General features: G+C 33.6%; 1 protein-coding gene across 2 annotated transcripts; it reads right to left on the reverse strand.

Annotated features, from left to right (window-relative positions):
• Positions 1 to 296: 296 nt before the first annotated feature.
• Positions 297 to 20,468, reverse strand: CETN3 (centrin 3). 2 transcript variants are annotated; one of them, XM_037801708.1, is made up of 5 exons: positions 20,328 to 20,468; positions 18,478 to 18,613; positions 16,609 to 16,723; positions 10,429 to 10,620; positions 297 to 415 (listed from the first exon to the last, which is right to left on the reverse strand). In XM_037801708.1, exons 1-5 carry the CDS (start codon positions 20,342 to 20,344, stop codon positions 372 to 374), a joined length of 504 nt encoding a protein of 167 aa, XP_037657636.1. In that variant the 5' UTR covers positions 20,345 to 20,468; the 3' UTR covers positions 297 to 371. The 2 variants fall into 2 exon arrangements, with proteins under 2 accessions (XP_037657636.1, XP_037657635.1); XM_037801707.1 differs by lacking the exon at positions 297 to 415 and adding an exon at positions 8,980 to 9,322.
• Between the last annotated feature and the right edge of the window lie 441 nt (positions 20,469 to 20,909).

Consider the following 20,909-nt stretch of genomic DNA (forward strand, 5'->3'; position numbering starts at 1 on the left):
AAGCAGATTTACCAAACTATAAAATACTAATAAAATAAACATTTTATTAATGAAAATCTGAAAAACTTGTATACCAAAACAAAAGTGAATACTAATGTTAAAAACTTCAAATAATCTAATCACATGATTCAATTTTTAAAACTTTATATAAAAACTATATTATAAATAGAAAACAGAGCTATTTACGTACTAACAATACTGTTTATAAAAAGAAACTTAAAAGTAGTAAAATACAAATACGTAAGATGCTTATTCTAGGCCCTTTTGGAAAAAAGAACTAAGCTGATTTCTTTTTTAATGTGGCTCCAGGCACAAAAATAGAATATAAGATGGTAACTGCAACATTCTTAAGTGATTGTCCTTGTAATTCTTTAAATGTCACCAGTCATAATCGCAATGAACTCCTCTTGATTTACTGTAGTAAAAAAGAAAGTGTAACCATCAGAAATACAAGTATCTTATCATTTAAAAGAACAGTACTATTTTCCACTAAGTAATTCTTAAATTTTACATTACACAAAATTCTTCATAAATAAATTTTTGTGTTTACTTCTCAGCTAGGAACTTAAACATGTTTATTAAATAGAACTTCATGAATACAAAAATATATAAAAAGTGGCACACAACATAAATTAGTATTTTATACTACTATCTGGGGAAAAGACATTATTATAATGTATGTTACAAAAGAAGTCAATCACAGTCATAATATTTGCATAGACTTGTTAAAATAGTTTAAAGAGCTAGAAATATTTTAATTTCTTAGATGGTTAAACAATATATAATCGTTATTCTACTAGTTCATTAACAAACCATCATAAGTAAGCTTGAACATAAGCATGCAAATTGGTGGAATTCTAAAATAAGAAACAGAATTAGGGAAAAATCCATTTTTTAAAATGTTTATATATTTCAAAGTTTATTTTAAAGGCTTTTTAAAAGGAAAAAATAATTGAAACCAGGCTGGCATACCTCAAAACTAAAAATATCAATGGAAATGGCAATTAAAAAAAGATATTCACAATTAATCTTAATTACCACAGTAATATAGAAACTATAAAATATAAATGCAGGAAATAATCATTGATAAAGACAGTTAATTTACCAACATTATAAATGAAATTCAGTAAGACCCTCCAATTTATAAAACATAAATGTTAAAAACAGCAATCCAGAAATAGCAGATCTTACTAAATGTTTAAAAATCAAGACACACACAGACATGCATCATTAGTAAAAAACGTTCATAAAAGAATGCTTCCTCTTTGTAAAACAGGTGAGTTTATGCATCCCATGACTTAATACATATCTTATCAAGGCCCAAGTTGGAAATAATTTTGATGTATGTACGTACGTACGTATGTATGTATGTATGTATGAATAAATAAATAAATAAATAAAGCACTGCATGGAGAAAGAAGAGACCTGCATTCTAGTTCTAGCTCTGCCACAGAACAGTTCTGCATCTCACTTTCTTTTTGTGAAAGCACCAAATTTACAGATGATCTTTCTCTAACTCTCTAACTCTCAAATACCCTAAATGTTAAATAGAAAAACACTCCATTGATACACACATTTTAAAAGATCTACAGAATGCTCAACATTCTAGGTGTTGTGTGGTATAAGAAAATGGACCGCAGGGCTCCTATTCTGGAATATTTTTTGAAATGAGGAAAATATTAGATGATATAAAATTATTGTTAATTTTCTTAGGTATGACAATAGTATCATGATTATGATAGATAATATTCTTATTCTTAGATGTATGCTAAAATATTAGGCAGTAAATGTTATGATACATACAACTTGTTTTCAAACAGTTTAGGAAAAAATACAGGCATACCTCAAAAATATTGAGAGTTCAGTTCCAGACCACCACAATAAAGTGAATATCATAATAAAGCAAGTCACAAGATTTTTTGTCCCCAATGCATATAAAAGTTATGTTTACACAAAGTGTACAATAGCATTATGTCTAAAAAAAAAAACAATGTACATACCTTAACTTAAAAAATATTTTATTGCTAAAAAATGCTAACCATCATCTGAGTCTTCAGCAAGTTGTAATCTTTTTGCTGGTGGACAGTCTTGCCTCAATGTTGATGGCTGGTGACTGATCAGAGTTGTAGCTGCTGAAGGTTGGGATAGATACGGCAATTTCTTAAAATAAGACAACCATGAAGTTTGCCGCATTGGTGACTCACTCTTTCATGGAAGATTTCTCTGCATGCAATGCTGTTTGATAGCATTATACCCACAGCAAAACTTCTTTCAAATCTGGAATAATCCTCTCAAACCCTGCTGCAACTTTATTAAGTTTATTCTAAATATTCTAAATCCTTTGTTGTCATTTCAACAATGTTCACTGCATCTTTACCAGGAGTAGATTCCGTCTCAAGAAACCACTTTCTTTGCTCATCCATAAGAAACAACAACTCATCCTATCAAATTTTATGAGATTGCAGCAATTCAGTCACATCTTTAGGCTCCACTTCCAAGTCTAGTTCTGTTACTATTTCTATCACATCTGCAGTTACCTTCTCCACTGATGTCCTGAACCCCTCAAAATCATCCATGAGGGTTGGAATCAACTTCTTCCAAATTCCTGTTACCGTTGATTTCTGACCACCTCCCATGAATCATGTGTTCTTAATGGCATCTAGAATGGTGAATCCTGCCCAAAAAGTTTTCAATTTACTTTCCCAGATCCATTAGAAGCATCACTATTTGTGGCAGCTATAGCCTTACAAAATGTATTTCTTAGTAAGACTTGAAAATCAAAATTATTCCTGGATCCGAGGGCTGCAAAATGGATACTATGTTAGCAGGCATAAAAACAACAAGATTCCTTTGAAAAGAATTTTTTTTCTGAGCAGGTCTCCACAGGGGACTTCTTCAGTAATTCAGATTGTAAACAGAAGTGCTATCATTCAGGCTCTGCTATTCCATTTATGGAGGATAGGCAGAATAGGTTTGGCATAATTCTTAAGGTCCCTACGGTTTTCAGAATCACCAGCATTGACTTTTCCTCTCTAGCTATTCAAGTCCTAGATGGCATCTTCTTCCAATAGAAGGCTGTTTCTTCTATACTGAAAATCTGTTGTTCAGTGTATTCTCCTTCATCAATTATCTTAGCTGGATCTTCTGAAAACTTGCTGCAGCTTGTTTTCAAACAGTTCAGGAAATTGAATATTTGTGGTATATTTGTAAGTCTTGCAATATTTCAGACTTTATCATTATTATGTTATGTTATGTTATATTATATTATATTATGTATTATATTATATTATATTATATTATATTATATTATGGTGATCTGTTATCTTTGATGTTACTTTTGTAATTGTTTTGAGACAGCTTCTTTTCTTAAACCTCATGAACCAACCTCTGGTACCCTCCAACTTTTCTTCTGCAGCTTTCACACCTCCCTCAAACTTCACAGAATTGAAGAAAGTTATGGCGTTGCTCTGGATTAGGCTTTGGCTTAAGGGAATGTTGTGGCCATTTTGATCTTCTACCCAGACGACTAAAATTTTCTCTAATATCAGCAAAAAGGCTATTTTGCTTTCTCGTCATTTGTGTGCTCACTGGAGCAGCATTTTCACTTCCTTCAAGAATTTTTCTTTTGCATTCATAACTCAGCTAACTGTTTGGCAAAAGAAAGGACTAGCTTTCTGCTTATCTCAGCTTTTACACTCCTTCCTCACTAAGCTTAATCATTTCTAGCTTTTGATCTAAAGTGAGAGACTTGTGACTCTTCCTTTCACTTGAACATTTAAGAAGCCATTGTACAGTTATTCAGTGGCCTAATTTCAGTATTGTGTCTCAAGGGATAAGGAGGCCTGAAAAGATGTACAGAGATTGGGGGATGGGCCATCTGTGGGGCAGTCAGAACACAAAGAACACTTACCTTATACAGATGTGGTTAGTGATGCCCTAAAACAATTACAATAGTAACATCAAATTAAGTTTGCCATTTTATATGGGCATGGTTCATGGTGCCTCAAAACAATTACAAAAGTAACATCCAAGGTAACAGATCACCATAATAGATATAATAATGAAAAAGTTTGAAATACTGCGAGAATTACAAAAATGTGTCACAGAGACACACATGCAGTGAGCACATGCAGTGAGCACATGCAGTTGGAAAAATGGTGCCCATAAGACTTGCTTGATGCAGGGTTACCACAAATCTTCAATTTGTAAAAAACGCAATATTTGCAAAGCACAAAAAAGCAAAGTGCAATAACACAAGATATGCCTATATATGTGCACGGTAGATAAAATATGTAAAATGTTAACAATTCTTCCATCTAGATAGAAAGTACAGCAGTTTTCACTGTACTAGTCTTAACAATTTTTCTCTGTGCTTGAGAACATTCATAATGAAAAGGAAAGGAAACATTAACCAATTACAAAAATGTTGAGGAGACAAAATGAAAAAGTTACAGCATTCGTGTATAAAACCAGTTTCAATAATCATGTTAGTCACATTTCAAACCTGAAACAGAGAACAACCGCCGTTTAACACAAAGCACGATCTGTTAAAATAAAAACCACATACTGGTGTTTAAAAAAATCAGTCATATTGGGAAAACATTACTGATGAGAAAAATTTCAGTAAAGATAAATCTTTGCCTTGGGCCCTAAAATAAAAACATAGGACCAGGTTTGACAAGAGGCAGAAATAAAGTTGAAGTGGTAGTACATAGAACATAGATAAAGAAAGAAAACTGTTTGTGCCTGGCAAATATAAGCTATAATGATTAAAGAGTGACCTGTCCAAAAACTGATAGAGAACCACATATTCATGCATTCAATATTATATTAAACACCTACAAGGCACTATGAAAGACATGGTGAGAATGAAACTAAAACTACTTTAAGGATCTTACAAATTGTAGTAGTGATGCTTAACCTTTGCAATTAAATGGTCATGTGTGAATATGTTATGAAAGCTATGACCTCTCTTCTCCCTCCAGTAAATCAAAAATCAAATAAAGAAAATTTTTAAATAATTTAACCCATGTGGACCCAAATTTAAGAATCCCTGATTTAGTCAATCTAGACTGAGGCATGCAAACCAAAACCAGAAGCCAGACTAACTTCTTAAGAAAAATAAAATAATAAAAGAAGCCTTAGAATGACCTGACTACAAATTATCTTAACAATAAAAAAGAACTGATGACTAAAATATTCAAAATACGAAACGTATTTATGTGTTGTTACAGATCTAAACCTCTCCCCCATCTGTAAAATTTTAATACTTGAATTTCAAAGTAAGCTTCATACAGAATAAATCACAAAATACTTCATTTTATAGTATTTATCTATATCCATATACTTTAAAGTATAATAGCATTTCAAAAGTATTTTAAGCTATTTATAATTTCCTACACACAAAAAAAAATTTAAGTTGAAAAAAAAGGAAAGCAAAGGGGAAGAAAGCAGCTAAGGAAATTAAACTAGCTCTTATACTACCAACGCGCCTTTCAGGCAATTAAAAGGAATCTGTGATTTCTTTGTACATTTGGTTTTATAACCCTCTCTATCTACAATATCTAATAATATGAAGTTACTATATCTAATAAATCTAGCACAATGTCAAACATAAAATGGGCATTTGCTAAAAGTTTACTGATTCAAACACATACTTCATTTTCTTCTACACTGCCTTAAATTTTTCATAAATCAACCACTTCACAGGGTAAATCTTACAAGTCACTAAAATAAAGAATTTTAGAGAATTAAATAGATTAAACTTAGAGATCACCTGGTTTCAGAGCAGAGAAAACAAATTTTACCATCTGAAGTGCCTGTTGAATATTTTGCTAACACATAGCTTCCTACAATAGTATATAATTTTAAAAAATCCATAAACACAGAAACCTAATTCATATTTTACTTTATAGACCAAGAGGCAGTACAGTGTTATTATAGTTAAAAGCATATACTTAAAATTATGGAGATCTGAGTTTGAGTTCCAGCTCTGTCATATATATTAGCTGTGTGATAACCACCTCTCAAAGCCTTAGTTTTCTCATCTATACATGCATCTATCCTAAGTATGTCCAGGAATATTGTGTCTACTTCACAAAAGCTATTATGAAAATTAATGACATAATCCCTACTGTAATATGCTGAGTACAACATCTAACATATAGTAACTGCTAAATAAATGTTAACTATTATCATCATATAAAAGTTGGCCCATTTTGGCTTTATAATTGTTGGTTTCATTTTTCAAAAAAAACTTACTGTTTTATTTTACATATCTTGGAAAAGTGATAGAAAAGGGATCCTCTCTATATATTGCCATTATACCTTGCATTTTATCTTCTTTTCCTTTAATTTCTTATTCACTACGTTACTATTCTATATACACAATGGAAAAATAAAACATTTTCATTGCTCTTAGATATGAATAGTTTGAAATAGTCATAAAGACAGAAGAATTATTAAAGTCCTGAAAAAAGGCAGCAAAGTATTGTGATCTTTACCAGTTTAACATGTTCAAAGAAAGCAATTTATGTCTATGAATAAAATTTGGTTTGCAGTCAAAAGACTCCAAATTATGTGATGGAATTAATAAATTATTATGAAATGTCCTGCTTTTTCAAAAATGGGCAGATGTTTATACAGACATAGAGACCATTTAAGTTAAGGCAATATCCCAAAGCCAGACCAAATGGATTAATCTGTAGTTCCCAATTGTTTCTGGATACAAGAATACCTTTTCAACTATAGATAATTTCCTAGACTTGCCACAATAACAGTTGTACTTAGCATATCTTGTTTGACAAAATATATGATGACAAATAGCTACTACGAATTCTGTAAAATAAGTGTATTTGTCCATTACAATAGCATCTATAGATATAAATGAAAAATAGCAGAATATATGTGCATGTGCAATCATTCATATGGTCAACAGACAATATCTGACGCATACATGAATGCCCAGACCCCATGCAATACCTCAGAAGTCCCCTACCCTAGAGATCCACAGACCAAATTGGCAACTACTGGATAGAGTTATTCTAAGATGATAAGACCCCTAGACTCCCCCACAAAAAGACAAACCTTACAAATTTTTTAATGCAAATTAACAATCTAATGCATCAGATGTATTCAATTTGTGACCGATCACTTGGAAAAAAGAGAAAAAATGTTATTTTGTCTATTAGTCATTTGAATAAACAAGAATAAAATACCCAAGCAACAAGTGTAGATTGACTTAAAATAGAGTAATGAAAGTAGTGATGGCAGAAGAAATATTTTAAGGATGCACTGGTATAAATCCTCAAGCAATGGAGCACAGGTGTCAACTCTGAGACTCAAAAGCAAGAGACAGTAGTATAACAGCAGAGGCAAGAATGGATATGTTTTCTAAGCAAAGTTTTACACCAACTCTGAATTTGAGGTGGCTTCCTAATTGATATTTTCTTTTACTGCCAAATGAAGCTAATAACCAAAATCTAATCTGCAGATGTCCCGTACAGAAAAAAAAAAAAAAAAAATTTTGTAACTCTTGTACTTCAAATCCAGACACGACTACTCAAAAGACTTATGAAACAGACATACCAGGATTCTCTATGCCACTGAAGAGGAAACCTTTAAAAACAGAGTTCCTTTAAAGTTAATTTATGAGACAGAGGTGGTAGTAACTGACAGCTAGGGAAGACTTAGAAATTCTAATAACATGAATTCAGTGAATTTTAAGTCCAAATATGAGACTAGTAGCTTAAGAAGTCATTTAAATATCCTCAGATTTTAGTCATCTTTATTTTAAAATATAACTATATCAGTACCCTTCAAAGGACTAATATAAAAAATAATTTAAAAGTTTTATAATGCTCATATAATGCTCACAAAAATATAATGAGAGCACAGTAATGCACAATTACCAACTACAATCTACAAACCTGAACTAACAGTGAGTTGCTACTCTCTTACCTCCTTATTAAAGTATTCCAAAGGAATATATATGTGTGTAGTTGGTACTGTATATACCTACTGTAACACATTCCTACTCAGGGCTTTATGTCAACAAATAATACAGCATTCACTATGTTCAAGAAACTGCAGGGGAATACAAAAATGAGTAAAGATGAAAAAGGAAAACAAGCTTATATTTAATGCTAGGCACTTTCAAATATTTTTAAATATTAAATCTTCATTTAATACTCATAACCACCATGGAAAGTACTACCATTCCTATTTTTACAAAAGGGGAAACTGAGACTCATTGTTATTGAACTTGCTCAAATGTACAAAGCAATTAAGTGGCAGAGATTCAATTCAAATTCAGGTCTATGTGATTCTAAAGCCTCTAGTCTTTTGATACAGTACTTTCCTACAATAGGATTCAAAACTGTGTTTAAGGGGCTTACAACACAACTGGAGAGATAGACATACATACAACTCACAGAAGGCAGAGAAGTATCTAAATGAGGGCTATAGACCCTCAATGAAAGACTCATACTTCACATTAACAGAGACCACTGGGGAAGGCTTTTGCGAAAAAAAAAGATAAGTGTTTAAAATGTAGCCATATGAATGACCAACATTTTAGCAGACAGAAACTGGCAATGAGAGCATTCCAGGATTAAGGAACAGCATGAAGAAAGGCAATGTGCATAAAAGTGTTTCCAGAATACAGAGCATTTTGTCAAAGTTGTATATATATGGAAGATGAGAGTGAAAAATTAAAGTAGAAGAATACAGGAGAAAATAAAACTACAGGCATACCTCAGAAGTACTGTGGGTTCAGTTCCAATACACCCCAATAAAGTGAACATCACAGTAAAGCAAGTCACATGAATTTTTTGGTTTCCCAGTACATATAATAGCTATGTTTACACTACACTGCAGTCTATTAAGTGTGCAATAGCATTATGTCTAAAAAAACAATGTACATACCTTAACTTAAAAAAATACTTTATTGCCAAAAAATGCTAACCATCATTTGAGCCTTCAGTGAGTCATAATCTTTTTGCTGGTAGACAGTCTTGCCTCAGTGTTGATGGCTGGTGACTGATCAGGGTGGTAGTTGCTGAAGCTTGGGGTGGCTGTGGCAATTTCTTAAAATAAGACAACCATGAAGTTTGCCGCATCGATTGCCTCTTTCGTGAAAGATTTCTCTGTGCATGTAATGCTGTCTAATAGCATTATACCCACAGCAGAACTTCTTTCAAATTAAGAGTCAATCCTCTCAAACCCTGTCACTGCATTATCAACTAAGTTTATTTTAAATATTCTAAATCCTTTGTTGTCATTTCAACAATGTTCTCAGTATCTTCACCAGGAATGGGAAGGCCTAAGGAGAGGGAGAGAAATGGGGGAACGGCCAGTCGGTGGAGCAGTCACACACACAGACACTTATCGATTAATTTCCCCATCTTATATGGGCATAGTTTGTGGTGCCCCAAACAATTACACAGTAACATCCAAGATCACAGATCACCATAACAGATATAATAATGAAAAATTTTGAAGTACTGCAAGAATTACAAAAATGTGACACAAAGTGAGCACATGCTGTTGGAAAAATGATACCCACAGACTTGCTCAATGCAGGGTTGCCACACATCTTCCAATTTGTAAAAAAAAAAACAAACAAAAAAACCAGTATCTGTGAAGCACAACAAAGTGAAGCACAAAAAAATAAGGTATGGCTGTAGATGTTTAACGTAGGGCAAATCATAGAAGGCCTTAAAGTTTACTCTGTAGGCAGTAAAGAATCATCCTAAATGTTTGAACAGGGCAATCACATCATCAGCCCTATATTTTAGGAAAAGAACAGAATCTTTAAACTGAAGAAGGAAGAGATTATGGAATTATAGGCAAACAAGGGCAATTGGGAGGCCACTACTAGACTGTAAATTCTATGACGGCAGAGAACACATCTGCCTCTTCCCCTGGTACAGCACTGATCAGCACATAGGACCCAGTAGGCACCCAAGAAAATAATAAATAAGGCTACTATAACATTCCAAGCAAGGAATTAGGGCTTGAAGTAAGACAGCAGTCCTGAACAAAGAAATAATACAGATTCAGAACATCTGAAGGACAGATTCAACAGAATTTAGTAACATGTAAGAAATGCATGTAGGATAAGAGAAGGCATTACAGAATAAAATTTTATTCTGCACGGAAATTTTGGTGATGTTTCACTTCAGAGAAAAGTAAAGTACCTTGTTGAAGTATGAAGCCTCATATTACAATGTGTATAGTTGGTTTTAAAGGTCTGCTTTAGTCTAAATTAATTATGTAAAATGTTTATGCAATAAGGCCATATAAGAACAATAACAATGAATGAAAAGAAACAGTTTGCAAAGGGTCTTGAAAGTTATTTGATTTTAGAAAAATTTACTATATATGCAGTATCAGGAACACTTGGAAAATGTTCTACTTAAAACTTACTTTCTCCATCACCATCTTTATCAAATTCGTCTATCATAGCCCGAAGTTCTTCATCACTCATGTTTTCACCCAATTCTCGGGCAACACGTCGCAAATTCCTCAAGCTTATTTTACCTGAATCATCATCATCAAATAGTTTAAATGCCTTCAATATTTCTTCATGTGGATCTCTTTCCAATATCCAGTCTGTCACTATAGTTTAAAAAAAAACTGCATAATCACAAAGATATTCATTTATGAAATCAACTAAACATTAAATAAGAATTAAAGCTGTAAATGTGTCAATACTTAGTCTGACAAAATGCCAAATTAGAGCCCAAAGCCTCAAAGATATAAACCTGAAACTAGAAGGATCAAATTAATATTCAGAAGTTAAGTCATTTTATTATCAACAATTTGTTCTACTATAAAAATAAGCAAAACCATTTCTATCACACAAAGAGAAAATTTTAAGTACTATAGTTACACCATATTTAAAGTCTACTATTATTTAGAATTGTTCTAAGCTCCACTAACACTAAGCACAGGAGTTTTTAACCTAGTTGTAGAGAAGACATACAAACAAAATAAAGGCAATTAGATAAAACCTATTGGTTGGTTAAGCCTAATATTAACCACTGATTCTCCTTCAAGTTAATCCAACTTAAAAACAAACAGCAACAAAAAAACTGACAAATTAACAAAACATACTGACATCATTGATACAGACATAATCTCAGACAATAGGTGAAAATATAGTTGATATCTTTATGGTTAAAAGAACCTATTGGTTTTCCAAAATATGGAAATCAGTAAAAAGGACTGAATCTTGCAGTCAAAAAAAGCTCTGGGAAAGAGTTCTCTCTAAAGTAGTATCTATTTTGTTCAGCAAGATATTAGTCTTAAAACAACTAACTAAAAATATATGTGAATAATTTCAGACCTGAAAAGTAATCATATATTTTAATATACTAAATATAATAATATAGTAAACAAACAACATTTTCAACATTACTACAGTCTTTAATAAATTCACAATAACAAAAACTGAGGCAAAAATCTGTGGTATACAAAATGTTAAGCTACTCGAAAAAACTTTAAAATAGCCAAGTAATTCTACGTGCTGGCCTAGCACTACAAGAAAAGTAACCCTTGTTGAGGTTTACAAATCATTAGAAATTTACAACAGCTTGTAGATCAATATTTTGGAACAATTAAATAAACTTCACCAAAAAAAATTACAATTCAATTCCTAATAAGCTATTGTTGTTTTGCTGCTGTTTCAACCAGAGTAAGTTTTAGAGTAAGCACCTATTCAAGCTAATGTTATATAATCTACACATACATTCAAAAGTCTTCATCTATTAATTTTATACAAAAAGCTTTCCAAGTAACTAATTGCAGTATATTACTATAAATATGCAAATCAAAGCTCATAAATATTCAGTCAAAAATGAGTTGGCATATATACAGACATAACACCAAAATAAAATACCACACTTAACTCTGTGGCTTCTACTCAACTTATTTTGAATTGAGTCCCAATAAAAAAGCAGGACAGGGAAAAAAAAGTGTTAAGAAATTTTCTTCACCAATTAAATAATTTACATGACAGGTGAACCAAACAAGCAGCTTGCTGAAAGTATTAACGTACTTAAGAAGCAACAGGGTGATCTGGGGAACAGATGGGGCTCCAAGATGCAGAAATCCTTATCCCACTGGTGCTTTAATTGCACTAGAGTTATTTCAGATTTATGTGTCTATAATCTTTTATCAATACTGTGCCTAAGAATGTAGCTTTTCTTGGGAACTGTAAATTCCTGTCATTCTGGACAGTTAAAACATTATCCTGTACATAACTTTATGGTAACTCTCCCCCATACCTTCACACTATTCCTGTTCCACAAAGTAGAATTAATTACATAAGAAGTACATTTTTCTTCAATGAAAATAAGCCAACTGACATGCAAGCAATTAAGCCGGGTTCAATCCATTTCACAAAACTCCAAATTTCTATTAAGGTAACTGTATTTTCAAATGATTTAATTATAATACCAAAAATGTACTTCAGCAAAATAACTGCACTTCACACATTATAAAAATCACTGATGAATACAGCAAATTCAAAAATATCATATTAAAAGTAAATAGTAATCATTAAAGGTATCACTAAGAAATACGGCTTCACTATATTTCGTCTTCTGAAATTTTCTATCCAGTTAATTTGAACTCATCATATTGGAACCCAAACTCCTCCCACTATCACCAAGCTAGCTTCTGCTACCTACTCCCCCCACCCTCTCCCAAAATAAAGCATTAACAATAACATTAGCATCTTTAACAGCTAGTTATTAACATTAGTAACATTAGCATCATTAACAGCTAGTTTCCTATATTTGAAAATCCTGAATTCTTTTCAATCCCATAAACCTGATCAATGATTAGATCCCATAGTCCTCTGAGGACATTGCCTATCTATTTACTCTTGAAAGTATCCCTTTTCTTTTTATCCTCACTATTCTTGGCATAAAAACAAAAACAACAACAAAAAAAAACTGTACTTTTCTGACTTCAGTCTCTGGTCTCTCCAACCCATCTTCAATACTCTCATCAGTTTCCTTTCCAAAACATATCATATCCCCTTCCTTAAAAATGGCCAATGATCTGCTGACTGAAGTCCAAATTCTACATGGCTCAATCCTACCTTTCCAGACATTCCCCTAATCTCCAGTCACACAGGACTACCTGAAGTTTCCCAAACATGGTATACTCTTTGTTGCTGTTATTCATGCCTGAAATGGCTTTCTCTACTCCTCCTGCAATATTCTTTTTGAGATGAAATCTTACTCATTTTTCCAAAGACCTAAATTTTAAATCCCCTCTGCAAAACCTTTTTCTACTCCTCTAGAACAAGGATTGATAAATCTTGCCTATAAAGAGCCAAAGAGTAAATATTTTAGGCTTTCCAGACAGTAAGGTCTCCACTGCAACTATTCAACTCAGCCACTGTAAAACAAAACAGCAAAAAAGGATGGGTGTGGCTGTATACAAAGGGCAATCAAATTTTGTCCAAGGGCTGTAGTTTATGAACTTCTGCCCAAGACAAAATTACAATTTACCACATGGAACCATAGTTTGTCATCACATACATTTAAATTGCAAATTCCTATAAAGTTGAACCTCTTAGTAACCTTTAAGTAATTCTCCTCCCTTACCACAACAGTCCCTAACATCAAAAAGTTCAGCAAATGTTAAATAAGCAAAATAAAAATAATGCATTTATTCCAAATAGGCAATTAAATAAGTAGTACATGCCAAAACAGATAGTGTTTGTTATGGATTGAATTGTGTCCTCCCAAAAGACATGTTCAAGAACTAACACCTCGTCCTATGAATATGAATTTATTGTAGGATCTTTGAAGATGTTATTAGTTAAAATGAGGACAAACAATATGGCTGGTGTCCTTGTAAGAAGACACAGAGAGTCCAAGAGAGACAGTCACGTGAAAGAGGTAGAGATTGAATTAAGCTAACAAAAGCCAAGGAATGCCATGGATTGCCAGCCACCTACCAGAAGCCAGGGGAGAGGCAAGAAACAGATTCTCCCCCAAGAGGAAACATGGCTTTGCTGAAAACTTGATTTTGGACTTCTAGCCTCCAGAATAGTGAGAGAAATTTCTTTAAGTCAACTAGTTTACATTGTTACAATAGCTCTGGCAAACTAAAACCAAGTATAAATTCTGATTTACCCTGGTCTTATTTTAAAGACAGCAATTTCCAAAAACACCTATGTTACTCACTAGTTTCAGGCTACCTTGATTCTAAACTTACATTAAATATATTTTTAATATTTTTTATTAATTTTAATTAAAACATCCCAATGAAGTGCCAGACTTCTTCATTCAGAAATACTCTTGGAACAGTATCCTTAGTAATAGATGGTACATAAAACTAAAGACTCAAATTGCTCTGAATTGGAGTTACTTGTCCCAAAGCATGAAACATATTCATCTGTGGTCAGTTATTATTCAAATTTAATCAACAAATAGGGAAAATACATATTCTTGACTATGTGATTGCCAATCAGTAATAAAATATTTTATTTGACAGCTGGTATTATCAACAGGTAACCTTAAGACAGCTAAAATATGTACTGAGTCATTCAAAATGTTCATCTTTGAGATTCATAACTGAAGTTGAGCCGTGACCATTTACTCTAAAAAGGAACCCAGTATTTCTGCTGTTAATAACATGGAAAAGACGGGGAACTTTAGGCAGGGAGAAGTGGCATGGGACTCCAGTCTCAGCTATTAATAAAATTAAAACTAAAAAACTGCATGCAGTTAAGGTGAAATAATGTCTGATAAAAATATTAATTACAATAATATAATGCTTTAAATAGTCTGCAACTGAGAAAGACAATCAGAAAAATATAAATACATAGAGTAAAATGATTTCTATATCCAGTAATGCATATATGATTATTTCCAGCCTTCTAAAAAAAGAAAGAAAATTACTTTTTAAAGTAATAACAATTACAGCAAACAATTAAATAGCAATTACCATATGCTGGCCCTCTTCTACACACTTTACATATTAACTTATGTAATCCTCATAAGAACCTTAAGACATGGTACAACTATTCCCATTTTATGGTTGAGGAAAACGAGGCACAGAAAAGTAAAATAACCAAGTTACATAGCTAGCAAGTAGCAAAGCCAGTACCTGAATCCAGGCAATCTGGTTCCAAGATAGTCCATGCTAAACCACTACAGTGTAATAAATGTACCTGAACTACATAAAGCTCCATCCTAATAGTACCAATTTCTACTATATCCTAACACTTTGTTTCTACAAATAATCTAAGTTGAAACTTGGAACACTCTATGATCATAAACTGAGGAGAGCTTACAAAGCAGGAGAATAAAGGTGGCTATCTCCTTCCCCTGAAGTACATAATTCTACAATACAGAAGGGAAAAAAAAAAAGAATATGCTCCCAGAGGACAAGCTGCCTCTTGAAACAGTCTCTTGTTAATCCATAAATTGGGGATCTTCTGTGCTCTGGTTTCTTTCTCTTTTAGGTTTGTTCCCTACCTTACCTCTCCTCCCTTTTTGGTTGGAGCTTTCAAATCTAAAAAAAGTAATAATGGTTTGAATGTTATTTCTCTGTGTCTAATACTTACCATCTCTTCTTGTTTCTTTTCCATACTGCCTCATACTGTATATTTAAAGTAAGGGGTATATATATATGTGTGTGTGTGTGTATGTGTGTAATTGAATTTGTTCCCAAATTTTTAAAATGACATCTAAAAATCATTTAATATGTTCATTTCGTGACCCATATGAAGTGGTATAATATAAAATTAATAAAAATAAATTTGAGTATTTATACATTCTATGTATAATACTTTACAATATATTTGTTATAACAGCAAAGTCCTTGCCTACCAGTATCCTCTATTCCAAGAAAGTTTGATATACACACTATAAATAATTCATTAAAATCAAACATACAAAAATCAAACATTCAACCAGATTAAACCCCAATGCATTATCTTTAGTTGGCAGTGCTAAAACACTTTCTCCTGCTTCTACTCAGTCAACTGCCTCCCTTACTAAAACCCTCTCCCCTCTTCTAAGTCTAAACAGATGACCTAAATGCACAGAGATCAAGGTCATCCAAACTGGGTTTTCCCTCATTAAGGCCGAGGCTTCAAATAAAGCCAAAGATACCAACTGCTGCTACCAGCTGCTTTTTCTACCACTTGGGCAACAAAAAATCACATACCAAAAAGGTCTTGGGAAATATTTTGCAGAGATCAGGATACCAAATTTTCTGTTTTACTGGGTGAAAATAATTTAGTTTTATCACATAATACAAACAGATATTACTTGGAAAAGCATCTTTCCATAAAAAGTTACAGTATAGCTCCTTTGTTAGAATCTTCAGAACATACCAAAAAAAAAAAAAACTATGCATCACACAGCAAAGCTGTAAATCTTATTTTTTCTCTGAAAACCAGGAAAAAAAGAGCACCAAAAACAATACAAAACAAAACAAAACCCCACCTGAATAAGAGCCACATTATATAGCAATGTTCTGTAATAAAATTCCATAACCCACAAAATTAAAAATTAATGATATTAACCAGTTAATAGCCTAACAACTGCTTATTACAAAGACTATTAAAATACACACCAACTTCATTAAAATCTTCAAAGGTGATTTTCCCTGTGGCTTCTGTGTCATAATCTTTAAGAATCTTCAGTACATCAGCTTTTTTTACATCAAACCCCAAGGCTCTCATTGCCACCTTTTGGATTAAAAAGGAAAAGCAAATTATAAAGCACTCTTTACAAAAATGATTTCCAATTCTTAAATAAGTTTTTACATCTTAAGAGATGACAGAACATTAATAAAACATATAATCCTTTTGCAACACTTTATGTCTAAAAAAAACAAAGTAAATGGAAACTTTTTGTCATTTACATATACTTTTTACAGGACAAACCAATAAACAAGTGCTGTAGAATATACTATACAATGCACTTATAGTTTAGTGCACAGATAATTTTAACAAGCTATCTGTTTTCAAGGAATTAACAACCAAAATGGGAAAAAGGCATGGCACAAATATTAAAAAGTTATACAATTCTAGAAGAGACAAAATGTTAAAATAAGAACTACCATCAGAAATTACAGGATTAGTTATCAAGTCTAGTACCCTGAGTTTAAAGGAAAAAGAGATCTCATTACAAGTAACAAGGAAGGAGAGAAATGGTACTAGTTAAAGTCTTATTTGGAGAGATTTGGGTTGTTCCTTGATGGATGGATGAAAAAGTGTAGAGGGCATTTAGAAAATGATGACTGGCATTAAAAAAGACACTAAAGCAATGAGTAGGTGTGAAGAACAATAAATAGAGAAGCTTACCTGAATGAGAAGAGTCCAGGTAGAAAGAAAGAAGTTAATAAATGAGAAAAGTAGGTGGTAGTGAAAGTGTAGAGGGCATTCACGAAAAAGCAAGAGAATGTCAACTTTATGCACTGTGCAAGGAGGAGTTACTAAAGATTTATGAGCAATGAACAATATGGTGAAAGAGGAATTTTAGAAAGATGACTCTAATGGTAGTATACAGGGTGAACTAGAAGTGAAGAAGCCATTTAGGAATTAGGAAGCTTAAGTATGAAATAGGGTCCCAATCTAAGATGCTGATAATGTCAACAAATGGAAAAGACATTATAAAGGAAGAACTGATTAAATCTGGGTGACTTAAAAAGCAGTGGGGAGGGAGAGATAAAGAGGACCCAAGATTGAGAAAGCCAAATTTATAGGCCTTTATTGCCTTCTAGCCTGTCCCTGCATAGTTACTTTCCCTACACAGAATTCTTGTGCTTAAAAATCCCTGCCTTACAAAGTTACCAAAATTAAAACTACCAAATAAACATTTATTTTCATCTATCCCCCACAGACGACAAAAAATCTCCTCAAAATGCTACCTTTCTCACTGTGCTGAGTATAAGACCCACACTCTGCCTAGTGTAAGACCCACACCACCTTAAATGCCAATTTTCCTTTATATTTCTATAAATAACAGGCTTTCACTAGACAACTTCCTCCATTAGCATTGTGTCAACATCAGACATGACATGCTGTGGCACCAGAAAAAGTAGGTTGACACTGTGTTCACTAACGTGCAAATTAAAAACAAATTAATGCTCCCCCAATCTGAAAAAAGAATGTCACACAAAAAAAGTGGGAAGAATATAAGAACTGTTTACATCCCAAAGTCTAAAATCCTTTAATTATGTAAATGAAAAAGAAGTACCTTAGATAGGAATGTATTTTTACATTTAAAATACTATTTATTTTACCAAATGAAAAGGATTTTCTAGAAGTTGGATTAGGGGTACTACTCAGTTTTACTATAAAACCTTACTAAGAATGCTTAAAATGGTTTCATATTTCCAAAACCAATTTAGTGAAATTATTTAGAAATGTATTTCGAAGCAAAGGTCAAGAATGCAAATAATTTTAAGAGAAATATAGTTTCTAAAGTACACTATTACCTTTAATTCGTGATAATCTATTGCTTCATCTTTGTCTGTATCAAATAGCTCAAAAGCATCTTTAATTTCTTGCTTCTGTTCCTCAGAGAGTTCTCTTCTTTTTTTCCTTTTTGTTTTGTCTACTACAAACTCATTTCTGTGAAATGGGGGGGAAAAAGTCTTTAGACCACTTTAATCTTACTCTCATGCCTCTAAATGACTAAAATAAGATTGCAAAAATGCAATAAAAACATTAGCCAATGAATGATTTTCTAAATTTCTAAAGAGGAAGTATTTTGGAGAAAGATAAATTTTTCCTTATCAGTCAATTCTCTGCTCATTCCACAATCTAAGCTGCTATAAATCTGCCCTTCCTAATAATGAAGTGTTACAAGTTATTAAAAGAAATGAGGAACTAACTTTCCTTACTCTTCTAATACCACTAATATTGTGAAAGAAACAAGAACTGTGAATAAGAAACATTACTTTTATGTCAGAAACTCCCACAAAAAAAAGCACCTGTAATTATTATTTACATCATTCTAGAATAGTTTTTAAAAACCTTAAAATGAAAGTAAAAAATCATGACTATCATTATATATTTGATTTACTTTTTTTTTTTGATTTACTTTTGATGGTGTTTATAATTAAGTTCTCAAAATTACCACAAACAAAACTCACACAATTTACCAATAAACTTACAAAGTACTTTGACACTGCAGGTTCAAAATGTTTTTAGATTATACGTTTCTAACACTTTAGCACTGCATTTTTAATTTCTTCCACTTATGTTAACAATCAGCCAAAATACTGAGTCCTGCATAAGACTAAGTTTTTAAAGATAAAAGAATCTTACAAAATTTTAAATGCAAACCCAGTTGATTTTTTTAGAACACTATGTATTTGCATTTGAAGGTCACTTTGGTCTCCGAAATCTACCAAAAAAAAAAAGTCAAGAAGAGACGGCTAGAAAGTGCCAAGAAGGTGAAATATAAGAAAGCTGAGAAAGACCTTTATTTCACATGAGACCTGACTTCACACAAGCTTGGACATTCCTCGGGGTCAGTCATTATTACAAGATTCCCAGAAGTAAAATCCGTAGCCGACAAGTGACCCCATCCAAGGCTACCACAACTGTCCCTTAGAGGAACACAGAACATTTTAGAGTGAATTCACTATCTGTACATTTTTAACTGCAGACTGAGTTGGTAGAGGAGAGACAAGCAAAGGAGGATGAGGCTGGAAATGAGAGGTAAAGCAAGAAATTTAAGAAATCCAAGAGAAAGATTGCCTATTAGTCACTAAAACAGGTCCCCAGTTATACCATATAACCTGGGAGAACGAGTTTTGTGATTATTTCCAAACGTACGACTCAGTGATTACATTAGCACAAGGGCAGAAAAGGTGGAGGCTGGAGACTGGTAACAAGCACCGACGAAAAAGATGCTCCGCTGCCTGATTTCTCCCAGAACACCCTGAGCAGAAATCTCGCGATAGTTCATTCCCTCCTCGATCACAAACCACAACAGCCACCTTTTTGGTAAAGTCCAAGGGGCTGACAGAGAAGACCAGCTCAACACAAATGCACAGGACTCATCACCTGTGGGACACGAAGGACCCTTGGGTGACGGATCCGGACCCAGGATGTTGGCCAAGGCTCCTCCTTCACCCGTTCCCGCCTCCCCTTCTTCGCCTCGGCTCCAAACTACCTCCCTTACACACACACACACACACACACACACACACACACACACACACACACACACACACACACACACACACACACACACACACACACACACACACACACACACACACACACACACACACACACAGTCCCGCTCCGACACTGCGGCCTCCACATTACCGACCTCAGAGCTAAACTCATTTTCTCTTCGGACAGAGATGTTCTTCTCAAGAACGATTTTAACCCCCTACTAAGGAAACCACTACTCCCACAAACCGTTCAACAGACACGAACGACCTCGGCGATCTCAAAGACCGCCCGCAAAATAGTCAGTCTTGAGCTGGATTGGCTGGTAATCACTAATGTCCTGCCCATTCGGGCGGGAGCTCCCCTAACCCTCGTTTTTCATTGGGCAGATTTAACGTCAATCAAAGAAACTTTCTTGCCGCACGTCGCCTACCGTCCCGCTCGCCCTTTAGATTGGCCAGATGCTTTTTCCCTGAATCCTTTGCGGGGTTGGGGGTCTGAATCCTGTAGCTGAGCCCTGTGGGCGGGTGCCGGGATATTAAGGTGCCAGCTCTGAGGAAGGGAATGGAAGCCGCAGACTTGTTAGATGGGGGAAGCCGCTGGGGCCTGAGGTCTGTGGAACTCGGCCCCACTGTGTTCTGAAACTTCTCGTGGCCCATATACCTGGGGATTGTTTAAACCGCAGGTATAAATGCCCCCTAACCCCATTCTGATTCCAGTAAGTATGACTCTACTTTTT

This window comes from Choloepus didactylus, chromosome 13 (genome assembly GCF_015220235.1).
Source record: "Choloepus didactylus isolate mChoDid1 chromosome 13, mChoDid1.pri, whole genome shotgun sequence".
Lineage (NCBI taxonomy): Eukaryota > Metazoa > Chordata > Mammalia > Pilosa > Megalonychidae > Choloepus > Choloepus didactylus.